The sequence below is a fragment of the Corvus kubaryi genome, unplaced genomic scaffold (assembly GCF_017639235.1).
Source record: "Corvus kubaryi isolate FWS band 111438036 unplaced genomic scaffold, C.kubaryi_AGA036_p1.0 65363, whole genome shotgun sequence".
Taxonomy (NCBI): Eukaryota; Metazoa; Chordata; class Aves; order Passeriformes; family Corvidae; genus Corvus; species Corvus kubaryi.
The window spans coordinates 1-15,211 of record NW_024581944.1 but is presented as its reverse complement, the minus strand read 5'-3'; the positions used below and the strand labels follow the sequence as shown (position 1 = coordinate 15,211).

At 36.8% G+C, this 15,211-nt stretch overlaps 1 protein-coding gene and 1 long non-coding RNA gene across 8 annotated transcripts in view; one reads left to right on the top strand and one right to left on the bottom strand.

Moving 5' to 3' along the window:
- Positions 1–15,021, top strand: part of LOC121673351 (ankyrin repeat and IBR domain-containing protein 1) — an 89,519-nt gene extending 74,498 nt beyond the window's left edge. For 4 of the 6 annotated variants that reach the window (XM_042046592.1, XM_042046594.1, XM_042046593.1 and 1 more), the window contains 9 exons: positions 3,864–3,998; positions 4,523–4,609; positions 4,703–4,769; positions 5,132–5,277; positions 5,875–6,053; positions 6,607–6,658; positions 9,658–9,769; positions 11,364–11,497; positions 11,846–15,021. In XM_042046592.1, the coding sequence (XP_041902526.1) occupies positions 3,864–3,998; positions 4,523–4,609; positions 4,703–4,769; positions 5,132–5,277; positions 5,875–6,053; positions 6,607–6,658; positions 9,658–9,769; positions 11,364–11,497; positions 11,846–12,598 (1,665 nt within the window). In that variant the 3' untranslated portion in view covers positions 12,599–15,021. The remainder of the gene's footprint in view (positions 1–3,863; positions 3,999–4,522; positions 4,610–4,702; positions 4,770–5,131; positions 5,278–5,874; positions 6,054–6,606; positions 6,659–9,657; positions 9,770–11,363; positions 11,498–11,845) is intronic. The other 2 variants (XM_042046595.1, XM_042046596.1) reach the window with 2 other exon arrangements.
- On the bottom strand, positions 324–12,073 carry LOC121673353. Of its 2 annotated transcripts, XR_006019185.1 has the most exons (4): positions 11,983–12,073; positions 9,778–11,614; positions 5,929–6,070; positions 324–5,239 (listed from the first exon to the last, which is right to left on the bottom strand). It is a non-coding gene; the product is annotated as an uncharacterized LOC121673353 (long non-coding RNA). The 2 variants fall into 2 exon arrangements; XR_006019186.1 differs by lacking the exon at positions 9,778–11,614 and having other exon boundaries at positions 11,983–12,071.
- Positions 15,022–15,211: the final 190 nt, after the last annotated feature.

The window sequence follows — 15,211 nt, the reverse complement described above, 5'->3', positions numbered from 1 at the left end:
TTACTCAAATCTGTTTGGCTGACAAGTGTACATTGTAATGATTGAAATTCCATAAACACCTAAGAATAATTGCCAATACAGTAGGAAACTCAAGGAAACAGAAATAATTGATGGTTTAATCGTCATTAACAATGTAGAAGAGAAAGAAAAGAACAGTTTTAATTTGCAGATGTAAGATTTTAAGGAAGGCTTAGCTCTAGTAAAGGTTTTGCCTTACTATATTTTTCTTTTGCATTATTTCTCTAACACAGCAACAAAGCAAGATAAGTTTAGGTGGAAAACTGTAAGCAGGAATTCATCAGTAGGAATGAAAAGACAGCAAAGAGTGATTCCAAAGGAAATTTATTGATGACAGCAGCCAGAAAATTAGTCACAAGTTTGCACTGTGCTACCAAAATAGAAAAAATATTTTTGCCATAAGTTCAGTATAATTTGAAAATGCTTTTTCTCTCAAGTTAGTTAAAAGCAGCATATTTAGAAAACTGTTTCTTTATGTCAGAAATATCTTATGTAACTACAACTATTACCTCTTTGAGGAGCATCATTAAAAATAAGAAAGTAGCAAACACTTGACATAGTTGGCCTACAATAAAAGGCTAACAGATTTAGAAAGTAATTCTTTCTTTTTCTGAAAATGTGCAGGTCTCTCTCTATTGCTATGCAGATCCCATTTTCTTTATATTGTCACAACTTCTCTCTCTTTCTGTGATACAAATTGAAGATTGGGGCTTTTTTTGGTATCATTGGCAGAAGAGAACATTCTCCTACACTTCGATATATGCCAGGTTTGCTGGTTTGGGGATTTTTGGGGTTTTTGTATTAAATTATTTTTAAAAGAGCTCATAAATTCTGTACTTCTAAAAGCTGTATAAGGTATGTTTGTTGCAGCTGTTGCCACTGAGCTCAGCTGAACAAAGTGGCTTCAGGCTGGAGAAGACTTTGGCCATTAAACGCAGATGAATGTAGATAATTTACCATTCTGAGGCACTGGCTGACAACCAGAGTCCTCTTGTCTTTTTTGATGCTTACAGGCAGCTTGAAGTGTCCTTAAAACAGTCAGATTCTTTTTGTCGTGGAGAAATCTCTGCAGGCAGCAGCTGCCTCCCTTCAGCCTGGTGAGGAAGGGTGTCCTCAAGATCATTGCAGGGCTTGGACACGAGAAATCGTGGTCACCTCGCTTGTCGCTTCCTCTGCTGCAGTAACAATCCCTGATGGAGCTTCTGCCTTTTTTTGGCAGGCAGATCTGTTCAAGCCCACTACGTGATGGGCTGTGGCTGCTTCTTAGCATCTAGCATGTGCCTTGGTGTAGAGGAGGATACTCCTTACTCATAAAACCCTGTTTTCTGTACTTAAGCAGGCATTTTCTTATTGTTTTATGAACACAGCTTCTAGCAAGGCAAGGCTTACGCAGTCCTGCTCTCTCACTCCACTATCTATAGTCATTTTTTAACCTTATGGGTACTTTGATTTCAAGGAACAGAAGGGGGTTCATAGAAAATAAATTGCTGCAAGTTTCATGAAACTTGTTAGCTGTATGATGCAGAGACTTAATTTGTTCTGCCACCAAGAGAGAGGCTGAAATACCTACCCAGCTGTTACCTGCTCAGCAATTACCTGCTCTGCTTGGCTCAAACAGTGGCCAGGCAGCAGATGGGATTTGTTAAGCCCAGGTGGTGATGCTACAAGGCTCAGTTATCATAAAGACACATAAAACAGAGCTCAGGAGTTGATCATGAAATAGATGGAATCATGGAATATGCTGAGTTGGAAGGGATCCACCAGGATCATCAAGTCCAACCCCTGGCCCTGTGCAGGACACCCCAAGAGTCACACCATGCGCCTGAGAGAGTTGTCCAAACACTACTTGAACTCTGCCAGGTTTGGTGCTGTGAACACTTCCCTGGGGAGCCTGTTCCAGGACCCAACCACCCTGTGGGTGAAGAACCTTTTCCTGCCTTCGAGGAGTCAACAGCTCCTCCCTGTTTAGTGTCATCAGCAAACTCAGTATTCTTTCAAGTCCTGTGTCCAAGGGAAGCCGTCGCGTAACATGGTTATCCAGCTGTGTGCTGGAAATTCTGTCCAGAAGGAGGCTGTCAGAGAGTATCAAAAGCTTTGCTGAAGTCCAAAAAGATTACATCGCCTGGCTTCCCTTGACCAGCTGGGTGGGTTACCCTCTCATAGAAGGGAATCAGGTTCGACCAGCAGGACGTCCCCTCATGAAGCTGTGCTGGCTGTGACCAATGACTGCATTGTCCTCCAGGTGTTTTTCAGTACTTCCCAGAGTAATCTTTTCCATGATTTTACCGTGCACTGAAGTGACAGGCTGTAGTTTCCAGGGTTGTCCTTCCTGCCCTTTAGAAAATGAATTTGGGTTTGGGAGATGGGTAGAAACAGCTGATGTGGTTTTGAATGTGTAATGAGACTGCAATACTGGAAGGAGGGTCTGGGAACACTGTGTGAATCTTGGGTTGGAGGAGGCTTTTGGAGATATGAGATATTTAAAGATAAGTATAATGGAGTGGTCGGAATGGAGATAATTTGGGAGAGCTGAGATTATTGCAATAGGAGCATATACACTTAAATTAATAGGAAGTCAAGTTTTATTAGTTCAGTTGCTTGTGAAACAGCTTGTTTCATATGATCTTTTGAATATTTCGTAATGATTTTTTCTTATAATGAATATGAACGGGTTTGAATGATAGGCAAATGATGCAGTGCATACACACTTAACACTTATACACAGTTGTTCTCATACTTCATTCTCAGCACTTCCTATCATTTTTTATAAGCCAGCAGCTTTAAAAAATGTTTGAAAACAAGAACAAACAGCACAATAACGAGAGGAAATATTCTAGTCTGCATTGCTTTTTAGAAGAAAATCAGCACTACTGATTTTTGAGACAAAATTAGCAAAAGTACAATACAAGAATTAGATTTCATTCCTTCCTGTAATATATCTAAGTGATTGTATAAAATAACTACAGACAAACACATCTGGTATGGAGTAGGTATTCCTGGAAAGGTTAAACTTATCAAAGAGAGAAGAAATGCAATTTAATTTATCAAATGCCACTAATAATACTCAAGGCTTAATATTAATTAATGTAAATTTTGTTTCCTCATCTATAAGACAGATAAAATAACATGATTCACCAAATTGTGATGTCTTTGCTTATCCGTCCAAAAATAGCTTCCAGTTATTTTGAAATTAACTGGCTGAGAACTCAATGCTGAATTGAGAATGTTTAACAGAGTTTGATCTTCTCTGATGCAGAGAAGCCTGCATAAGTCACACCTCCTTGTAAGGTGTTACCTATTTTGAAAGCACTTCAGTCAGTCAGCTCAGAAAAGGCTCACTGGAAGTAATCACTCATCAGAGTCTATGTTCAGACTTCTTCTCTCTTGGATTTAGTAGTTGTTATCAATATTTTGTATCAAGAACACCACATGACAAAAACACCAGTAATTATGTTCTTTTAAGTAATATTAGGAAAAAAAAAATCACTCTTTCTCATTAATAGTTTCTGTGTTATTTAAAGAAATGGGACTGTTTTTTTAACAATAATTAAAAAAACAGGCCTGAGGAGGTGTATTTACCATTTCATTTATTTTATCCACTTAAAACTTAACATTTAGATCCAACACAGTCTTATGATCAAAGGAACAAAAATGATGACTGACATGGTTTGATATGATTTGAAAAACAGATCTCCTTAGTAAGTAAAATAGGAAGGAGGCTCCTCAAAAATGTTTTACACTCAGAATTCTGCTAATTAAGTTGTCCATAGAGGAGTAATGATGCCTAACTGCAAATCTAAGACATTTCAACTTTTTTTTTCCCTTTTTCCTGTTTTTTTCTGAAGTGCAAATACGACTTTTGCTGGATATGCTTAGAAGAATGGAAGAAGCACAGCTCTTCCACTGGAGGCTACTACAGATGCACTCGCTATGAAGTTATTCAGCATGTAGAGGAACAGTCCAAGGAGATGACAGTAGAGGTAACAAATGAATGTGTGCATTTGAAAAATAGCACTAAAGTTGCAATTCTCCATTTAGGGTAAGTTTAATCAAAATTCTTCCAAACCAGAGTTCCAAATGGAAAAATACACCCTTAAACATATCAAAGAGAAAGAAAGAAAGCACTACTTATTTGTGGATACATAAGATTTTTGCTTTTGTCTGTGCTAACAACCACTGGTGACTTTACTTGACTCATTTTACTTCTCTGTGACATGGTTTCCTTTTGTGAAATGAGCAAGCTGGTCCTGTAATTAGCTGCTGTGCACTACAGAAGACATGCCTTAATTCTGGCTTTTGGAAAGTTGCTTTAAATAGCAGGCACTGACAGTGTATCAATTCTTTGGCCTTGTGAATGTCTCTTACATGGCACTCAGCATTGTGTACAATACTTTATATATAGCCTGAATAGAAACAGTTCATTATTTAATTATATCTAATGGTGATTGTTGTATTAAATGATAATATTTATTTTGATTTCTTTTGTTTCCCCATTATTTTCCAGGCTGAAAAGAAGCATAGAAGATTTCAAGAGCTTGATAGGTTTATGCACTATTATACAAGATTTAAGAACCATGAACTTAGCTACCAGGTATGGGTCAGCCCATTTTTACTGATGTTTGTTTCTGTTTTATTAATCGAAAAATAATTATCTAATTGTATTTTGTTTATTTTCTTTTTCCAGTTAGAACAGCGCCTTCTAAAAACAGCCAAAGAAAAGATGGAGCAGTTGAGTAGAGCTCTAAGTGGAAGTAAGTGCTGTGATCTATGTCTTTGATTTGAAATCACATCAACACTGATATGGCTAAACTGTTCTTTTTTGGATAGAGCTCACATCAGTCTGCTGTGTGATGTCATCCCTCCAGTACTAGAATTTGTAAACATTGGATGAAAGTTAAAAGTACAGTAAATCTTGCCTATTCCAAAGCCTCAAGAAGGAAGTAGCATTAGTAAGGTTGAAGCTAATGTTCTGTGCTTATTTCTTTTAGTAAGAACACTGTGCAGTCATTGAGAATTTGCTGCTCTTTACTTGCAAAATATTTAACTGATATGCACAAAAGTAATGCTGACATCAGCAGGAAAATACTTTCCCAATGCTTGTTTCATATTGCAGCTGAGGGAGGCTGTCCTGATACCACATTCATTGAAGATGCAGTGCAAGAGCTTCTAAAAACTCGCCGCATTCTTAAGTGTTCTTATCCATATGGATTCTTTTTGGAGCCTAAAAGCACAAAGAAAGAAATATTTGAACTTATGCAGGTAATACATGGATATATTTTACTTTCCTAATGGGAATTTATTTTTTTTATATTAATTATTAGTGTCTTTCTGCCGTTTTTGTAGTAAAAAACTGACATACCTGTTTTGTATTTATAACCAAGTTTGGAAAAGTAGCATATTTTTTATATCACTTTGCAAAGGAAAAGGATAAGGACAGATGGAAGGGGAAAATTAGAAAATTTCCTGTTAATCTGCTTTCTGAGGGTAACATTTTAGCTTCAGCCTTCATCTCCTTCTCTAGCTTCTCTTTTCTTTCTTTCCCTTCTGACGTGCCTGACATCTGAGAGGAGGCAAAATTGGGGGAGTACCTGGGACTGCTGCCTCCTTTCCTGTCCCTTAGGTCTCTTGAGGATGCTCAATATTTCAGAGTGCAGGGAAATCCTGCTCCAAGCTGGAGGACAGAATGTAGGTCAGTAAAAGAGTAGGCTCTGGGGCAGATATTTTGGCGCATTTTGGTATTTCATAAGGTATTTTCAGGAAAATGGATATCATTCTGCTCAGTATTTATGGAGAACAGTTCTTCCTGATTTGCATTTCCCTGTAAAACTGTTTTTTCTGTATTGTTAACTATTGCAGACAGACCTAGAAATGGTCACTGAAGACCTTGCACAGAAAGTGAACAGGCCTTACCTTCGGACGCCTCGCCATAAAATCATCCGAGCAGCTTGTCTTGTGCAGCAAAAGCGACAGGAGTTCCTGGCCTCTGTGGCCCGTGGTGTTGCTCCTGCAGACTCTCCAGAAGCACCCAGGCGCAGGTAATCCACCCAAAACACTGCACAAATCAGAAAAAGTTCATTTGATAGCTACCAAAGTGGGTGAATCCACTGCTGTTCTCTGACTATGAGGTAGATGCTGAGCGTGGTGGTTGTAAATCACTGTGATAGTGATATTTTCTTGGACGTTTGATCCTTGTGGAATTACAGCCTTTGGGGAAAAATGTATTTTTCTTTTTCAGGATCACTGCTCTGTGTGTTGCAACCTAAATTGCTTCCCCATTTGTGATATATTAACAATTAAATGTCATGATTTCCATTTCACTTTCTTCCATAAAGATTGTCACTAAATCCCTGGTACACTTCAAAAATCTCTTAAATATTTGCTAAACAGATCAGGCAGTTCTGGAATAGTCAACCATTTAACTGTAGGGTTTCAAAATTAATTTTGAGTCAAGAATTAAAAGGGAAGACTTGTTAAGTTTAGAGAGCTACAATCGCACTAGTTTTCAGATTTCAATAGGTTTTGAAGCTCTGGATGTTGTTCAAATTCATTCTACTTCTAAATTTGATGGTATGTCTTTCCATTTTACAGCTTTGCTGGTGGAACATGGGATTGGGAGTATTTAGGATTTGCATCCCCCGAGGTAAACTATTTCTTTTTAATTTTTTAAAATTTAGTTCTGCATATGCTAGAAACACAGGTATGATCACAATCTGCATGACAAGCTTCCTTATCTTGAGTCAAAGCATTTCAAGTTGGTTAAGCTTTCCATTTCATTTATTTCACAATAGAAGGAAATATATTCGTAGCTAATTGTGCAATGACTCTAAACAATGCCTCTAATATGGATGTAGTTATCTAAGGTGGCATTAGACACACTTACTTTGCATTCATCATTTTCTAAGTACATAACCAGTTTTAAAATTGAATATAAACTGTTGTCTGTGCACTGGAGAACCTTAAAGTAATAAATGTATGAAATTGTGTAGGTTATTTTTGAATGTCAAATGACATTAATTTCTGCTACTTTTTTAAAAAATTAATATTCTACGATCTTTATATGGGAAAGAGTAAATAGTTTTTGAGACTCTGCTCTAAAAAAATGAGAAGCTTCCTGTAAAGCTTTCCCTTATCATCTTAATTTTTATTTAATGTTTTGAGAACATTAGATTAAAGCATTCAGTCAGAAAGGAAACTTCATTTCAACATTTCCTTGTTTGCTGTTTTCTTTCTAGCTAGTCATTTTTAAACATCCTAGAAAACTCCATGTACTTTTTCTATATATTTCCTTTGCTATTGTTGGTGAGCATCACGCTGGTGAGAACACGGCTCGCTTCTCTACAAAAAATCAGCTGCTTCTCCTGTCCAGTTCCTTTAGTTCTTTTGAAATAATCCCACATCTGATAACATCAAACTCATTGTGATCTTACTGTATCATCAATGGAACTGGTTATGAGAAGAAGCTGGTAAGAAATGTGTTAAAAAGCTGTTTAGCAGTAGGTTCAATTGCAGCTGTGCTTAGATGATCTGCTTGAGTTTTTATGATTTGCCTAAATGTGGCACTGTGTGATGCAAGTTGGTTTCTTTGCTATGTAACTATCACGAATACTTGCAACCACCTATGGTAAAGGAATTTTGTAAAATTAATAATGGTCATCTGTTTATTTTAGTGAATTTCACTGCAAAGTATTTTATGTAGAGCTGTACTTTTACTGATAAGTACTAGAATGACTATGCATAACAGATTATTATTGAAAATGAAATCTTAACTGGTTTTAGCAAGGAATGCTGGTTGTTGTAGAACACTGTGTGAAATCAAGATGTTCCTACCCAACAAAATTAAAACCTCTTTTGCTCAACGTAGAAAATTGTTCTATATAATAAGAAATAAGGTTTCATAAGTGATCATTAAGATCTCTTTCTAAAGGTTAATAAGCAACCAAAAATTAAATGGCTATTGGTAAAATATATTATTTTATTGCAAACAAATGATTGCTAAGATCTGGTATGATGAATAAATCTTTGTGTTCAGTGATCACTTCCCATGATTCCTTTTCTGGTTTAAAATGATATATATTTTTTAAATAATTCAGTTATACTGTTCTATATCAAGGTTTGATTTTCTGTTGTTTGAGGCACCACCTTGCATTTAGAAAACCCCTGAGATCCCTAAAAGCTGGAAGAATATTTTAGAGAAGAGTCACTTCATGTTTGCCTTGTTTCTTTATGGTGTTCCATAGACTAACAAGCATATACCACTAACTGCTGTCGAAGACAGAATGTTGGGCTAAATGGACCTGTTGTCTGGTCCGATAAAGCTACTTTTTGATGTTCTTACAATTTTCATGGATAAAAATCTGCCCACACTCACGATTTTGTGACTATTCTTTTTGTCTTGCATATGTCTTTGGTCTGAGAAAGTTCATGGAAAAAAACTTACTCGCATGATACCATCTACATTAATAAGGTCATTGTGTAAGAGAAATAACACTTCTGGATTTAAGTTTTAGGTACTTTAGATGTTGATGATGAAGAGTTAATATAGGAAAGGAAAACTAATGGTACTGTTACCTTTCCCAATTCATTTTGCCGAATGAATCCTTTGGATTACAGATTTCCCTACTTGGACCTCACAGAAATAAAGAACAGTATTCTTTTCTAAAGAGAAGAGCAAGTACCTGTGAGCATAGTTTTACTGCCTTGTGTGAATGAATAACTGAAATTAACACAAGGTGCTACCTACACAGTCAGGTTCAGTGTCAGTTGGACATACCAGAAAAGATACCTGGAAATTTCCTTTCAAGCATAAAATTAGTTCCTTCATATTAGGAAAGCTAGGCAAATTGTATCTAAGTATTAAGATAATTAACCCTTGGGATGTTAGCTTGATGTGGTCAAGAGTCTTTTCCATAAATGCTATATGAACTAAGTACGCACAGTATGAGAAAATACAGGCTGCAGGAGTTCAAATCTGTATGGTATGGCTCATTAGTAGCTTGAGTTAAGCAAAACTAGAGGAGACTTGTAATTCATGGAATAAAAATCCATCACAGACTGTCCAGTAGAAGAGTGTCAGATGTGGCTTAAGAAGTTCTGGAGCCATAGTGTCCTGGAGGCTGGGAAAAGTGTATCAAGTCCCAGTGTATGTCTGCCAGCTTTCTGTAGTCTTTATTTTCTACTGACAGTTGCTGGCAGCAGAGATTCTGAGATAATCTATTGGTCTAATTTACATTAATTGTTTTTATGTTCCAAAATCACTGGGTATGCATTTATTAAAAAGTGTGTCAATCTGTGCATATATAAAGTTTGGCATCAAAGATTTTAAACAAGAAATGTGTTCTTGGAATTGTTAAAAAAGGAGATTGCAAGTATTAAAATATTGGTAGTACATCTAGTTGTTGGTTGGTTTTGTTTTTTTTTTTTTTTGCTAATTCATTGTTTTATAGATTTAGGATTACCTTGAATTTTTTTGTTATTTATGTTAAGTGTTGCATGATCCAACTTGCAATTCATTTTTCTGAAAGTGGGTGATTTTATAATGAACATATAAAATCACATATTTTTTATAAAAATGTGGTGCTTGTTACTCAGCAAAATAGTACTGCATGCTGCCCTGTGTTTTGTAACCTTTGGTTTATGCAGGAATATGCTGAATTTCAGTATCGGAGAAGGCACAGACAGCGTCGACGTGGAGACATGCACAGTCTGCTGAGTAATACTCCAGACCCTGATGACCCCAGTGAGAGTACATTAGGTACGGACCTGTCTGGAGCTGCCTTTTTTCTCCTCCTGCTTCAGGAATTGCTGGTAGTGACCACAGTGTTTGTTCTTCCGTGGATACACTTTAAAGAAGTTTCAACTACATTGCTGTATTTTCCAGGATACAACATAAAGGCTTGTCTCTGCAGTTTTTTTATGTGATCTTAGAAGTGTTGTTGGTTTCACTGTGGCTGCTGCTGTTCATAAAGAGAAATGCATTGATCTTCCCACTAACAACTCCTCAGCTGTCCAGCACAGGTTTGCTTTTCTGAAGAAATTCTGAAGGTCACTCGTACATACACCAGCTCTTACACACTAATGAAAAGAACCAGTTGTGCACAGCGTGTAGAGTCTACAGGTCTGTGGAGGAGAGTCACAAGGCTGTATTCCAAAACTGCTGTATTCCAAAAGGCAGCCAGGAAAGAAATTGGCCTGAGCTGTGACTTCCAGAGTGCTGCTCTTCCGAGCAGGGCTATGGCTGGTAGCGCAGTCCCGTAAGGTCTCTCTGTGACTTGTCTGTCTGGGCTGGCTCAGTTCTGCCAGAACCTTAGCAAAGGTACAAAAATAGCTTGAATCCAAATCTTACTGTGACACTGTTTCTGCAGAGCTGCCAGTTTGTGTGCTCAGTCTCTTAGCCACGCTGCACAAACTCTCACTGCTGTGTCTCAGGAACTTAACACATAGCTTGTTCTTTAAAACCAAAAGGAGAAATCCTTTATTGAGGAAAAGGATCACATGCATCATTTATTTTAGAAAACGTAATCAAAATTTTTGTGAACTTTGGTTCTTCCCTATTACAAATAAAATGCAAAACCATCTTAGTTCAAGGACTAGATTTTGACTGAAAACTTGGATATAGTAGTGATGGCCAGTGCACACTGTTAAAGCACACAAGAGAATATTATTTTATCACAGTCTATCACATTTTGAGTTTTGGAGTGGAAAAATCCGTTTTCCAAAGTCAAAAGATCTACATTTATTTTTATTACAGAGCAGTTTTTTCTGGAAGCAGCATCTTACTTCTATTTTTTGTTGGTTGTTTTAAGAAAACAGCAATGTCAGTAATTGCTGAAGTATTCATTAATGACTCTACTCTTAATTGTGCTGTACTGTTACAGTAAAAGTTATTACAGTGTAATGTTAACATTACAGTTGAGGTTTTGTCTTTCAAAGAACAGAGAAATGGGCAAACATGGTTTGTAATCCACCTGTAAATGCATTCTGTATTTGTGTCCACATGCAGTAATTTTCAGAGCTTTCCATATATCATGTATGTGCCTTAGAAGCACTTTGCCCCTTCTGCCCATGCTCCCAGTGGCATAGCCCATCCTTTCACAGAGAAGGGTATTGAGGGCAGAAAGGCACAAATGAGCCAGGCAGTCACTCCTAAAACAGTGGGATTGGCGTTTCACCACCGTATAAGAGCTGCTGTGGCAGGAGTGGTTTGGATTATTTCATTCAGAGTGAATAAAGGAGTAAAATTACACAACTAGAATCCAAAAGGAAGGAAGAGATTCTGTCAGTAAATAATAGTGGAGGGGGCTTCCTCGCTGGTTCTTCAACCGCTTTTGTTTTGATTACCCAAACAGACACTCAGGAGGGTGGCAGCAGTAGAAGACATGGCACCTCCATGGTGAGTTCAGCTTCTATGGGTATTCTGCACAGCTCTTCGCTTCATGACTATACCCCTGTCAGTCGCTCTGAAAACCAGGATTCTCTTCAGGTATCTCCCCTAATCTCTTCTCCATTCTCTCTGCTTTGCTTGCTCTCCTCTGCTCTGCCTTTCTGTATCATTTTGTCTCTGCAAATTTTCTTAATTCTTCAATGAGAAAGGGAGAATCTAGGACAATAAATTACACATTCACACTGGTAAGAACTGCTAAACAGTCACTGACATAACAATAGTCACCTTTTAAATTGTGTTGTCAGCTCTGTTGGTAAAAATTGATTCTGATAAAGGACATGTAGGAATAATGAATGAATTTCAGATTTGAGCCAAAATTACTTTTCATCCAAAATATATAACAAGATGCAAGTTTTATGCTGAGAACAACCTTATGTATTTCCACAGGCTCTGAGTTCTCTGGATGAAGATGACCCAAACATCCTGCTAGCTATTCAGCTGTCATTACAAGAATCTGGCTTGGCCATAGATGAAGAAACTAGAGACTTTCTAAATAATGAGGCATCTTTAGGAGCAATAGGTACCTCTTTGCCTACAAGACTGGACTCAGCTCCCATAAGTATAGACAACCCAAGGGGTGCTTTGAGCAGCTCTGAGCTGCTGGAACTCGGTGACAGTCTGATGAGACTGGGTGCAGGTAATGATCCCTTCTCAGCCGATCGTCTTCATTCACACCCCTGCAGCGAGACAAGAAGCGGATTATACTCAACATCAAGTGATGCTGAATCCAGCAGTCAAGATCCCAATACCAATGAAAATCTACTTGGAAATATTATGGCCTGGTTTCATGACATGAACCCACAGAGTATTGCTCTGATCCCCTCAACAAGTACGGAAACAGATGAGGAGTTACAGCAACCCAGTACTGAAGATGGGTCAGCAGGGCAGCCAAATCTTACAGACACAGGGCTGGAGCCTCAGGAAGAGCATGCACTGTTTGAGGATGCACTCAAAAACGAAGGCAGAGGAACCCAAACAGAGGAAAGCACTTCTGAAGAAAACATTATTCCAAGTGAAACAGTATCACAAATTGGCGATAATAACAGGGAGGTAACAAGCACCCTAGATGCTTCAGGGGAGAGTTCAAGTCAGACTCCTCAAACCTCAAAGGAATGGACTGAACATGTGCATCTGGTATGAATAAAAACTAAATCTGGAGTAAAAGAATGGCGGTGACAGATGGTACAGTATGTGGAGTAAGCATTATGGAGGCTTTGATCCACATAATTGCAGCTCAGTTGTAACCACTGACGTAACAACGGATATTTAGGAGTTCTCTTGAATTGTAGTTCTTCATAATAATGTGAACCTTTCAAGGAATATCCTTTGCATTTAATTAGGTAGTATTTGCCTTTTTGCTCTCAAGAGAAAGGAATAAGTAGGTTGTATTCCACATTCCTAATACAATGCAGCATCTGTTTAGCCTTAGGTTGATGATCCTTGACTTGAAACTACGGATTAAAGGCTTACACTGATTATTTTGGTTGGTTTTCCTAAGAAATAGTTTATTCCATTTTTTAGAAGTCATTATTTCACCACAATAACATCTAGCAGTTCATTTGCATTTTGGTTTTGTTTTCCATAATTTTTCCTTACTCATTTTTCATTTTTGTTAGCAGTGTGAACGGAGGTATTTAATGCTTCTCTGTAGTACTGCTCCAGGAACAAGTTTTAGGGATATTCTTTCCCTTTAAAATCAAAGATTTTTTCATGTCTATTTACAGTCCAAATGTGCCAAACTGTGAAAAGTTAACTGGCAGTAGCCTAATGAAACAGTGCAGTGTTACTCTATCCAACTAATCCCACAATTCATAGCAGTGAAAGAAACCACTGGGTAGCATTGCTTCTCTAAATTTAACTGGCATATGTTGCCATGGTGACTGCATTTAATTAAATGTAGCCTGTATCTTAAGTTAATAAAACCTAATGCTGCTGTTAAACAGTTATTTTAAATATTAAAATACAGTGAGTTAGCAATAGCTATGCTGTATTTTAAGAGACACTTTAATGGAAGTGCAATCATAGTTCTTTGTTTTCATAATTCTACAAAGCATTTTATGCACTAATAGTGCAATTACTTTTAATGATAACATTTTATAAAAATGTAGGAATACAGAATTTTCATATATTAGCCAGTCCCACAATTAAAAGTTCAGATAACACATCCTGCTCAACATGTTACGGTGCCTTTGCCTAACCCAACTGGATAGTTGCCACAGTTAAACAAGTAATTCAAATTCAGTGTTTGTTCTGGAGTAACTATGCTATTAATTGCAAAGACCTCCATAAAACCACCCATGGCCTTGCCTTTACAGTAAATAACTAAACGTTCAGTCAGTGTTTTTGCATATACAAAACACTACTAGGTATTTGTTCAATTGCACAATATTCATTTGCTGTGTGATTACTGTTTAGTGTAAGAAAAAAAATTGAAAAAAAAAAAAACCAAACCACAAAAAAACCTTTTCCTAGTTGTTGTACCGTGAAAAACAAAAATACTGGTTTTAGATTTGCTTAAAAGCATCAATCTACAGTTAGTGAGATACAATGGTACAGTATGTAATTACAACTAGAATAAGTTGTTCAAATGGCTGTTTTAATTACATATAATCAAAACTTTTCATAACATGAGCAAATTACATACACTCCATTTTAAGTTTTGCTTAACTGTTACCAGAGATTTGTTGATATGATATAAAAGTTTATTACTACTGAGTGTGTATAGGCAAGTCATGATAGCAAAGTTTATGTATTGATTACTGTGAGTTCAAGTGAGTGTTTTGGTAACTAATTCATGCAAATCCAGCTTTGGAACCTTGCAGTTATGAGGTTCATATTAGTAAAAAATGAAATAAGAATATTTTACCCTTACCCCATAAAAACCTTGTCCATTTTTCAACCATCTTTAGAGAAAATGAATTAGAATAGTCTAAATAATCTTCCAACCTTTCCCCTAGCCACCCTAGTCCTGACATATTATTGAGCCTTTGAAAAATACCTCTAGGTATAAAGTCCTTCAACTAAAATGGTCTTTCATGAACTGTCATCATGAATTGGTCTTAAAGTTGTTTAATTCACATAGCTTCCTTGAATGGTAATTTCTGAATAGAAAGATTCTCACAAAAAGATTGTGTATTGCATTGAGATGTCTTTGCAGTAAGATATGTAAGAGTGCTCTCTGTGAAGATAGTGAAGTTTGTGGGTTCTGGTTTTTTGTAACTTGGTTAGGTTGTGCAGTATATCCATTGTTTCCGTGTTACTCTTATGAGCATGAGATTAGCCTATTAAATTTGTATTTTCTTGGTACTTATTTTAACACCATAGTCATTGACTTTACAATTCAAAAATAAAAGTTTGGCAAGACTATTTTGTAAACCTGTTAATTTTATAATGTAAAAAAATTACTCTAACCTTGAATTGTTACTTGCACTTTCATAGTCTATACTTGATACATTCCCACTTTATATACAAGTAGGATACTACAACCATGTAGATGTTTGGCCAAATGAATGCTGTTAATAATATGTAAAATTCTTTGATTAAACATTTATTACTTAAACTAATTCCGTTCTGTCTTATTACATCTTAGACTTACTGTAGCAGATCCTTGAGACTGCTGACAAACATTTTTAGGATATATTCAGTCCTGTGCCAGATTAGTTGGACACCACGTAGTAAGTTGAATGTTTTGATTTGTAAATATAATGTACCATCATTAAGCTTTGAAAAAAAATCTAAAATAGAATTTGTCTT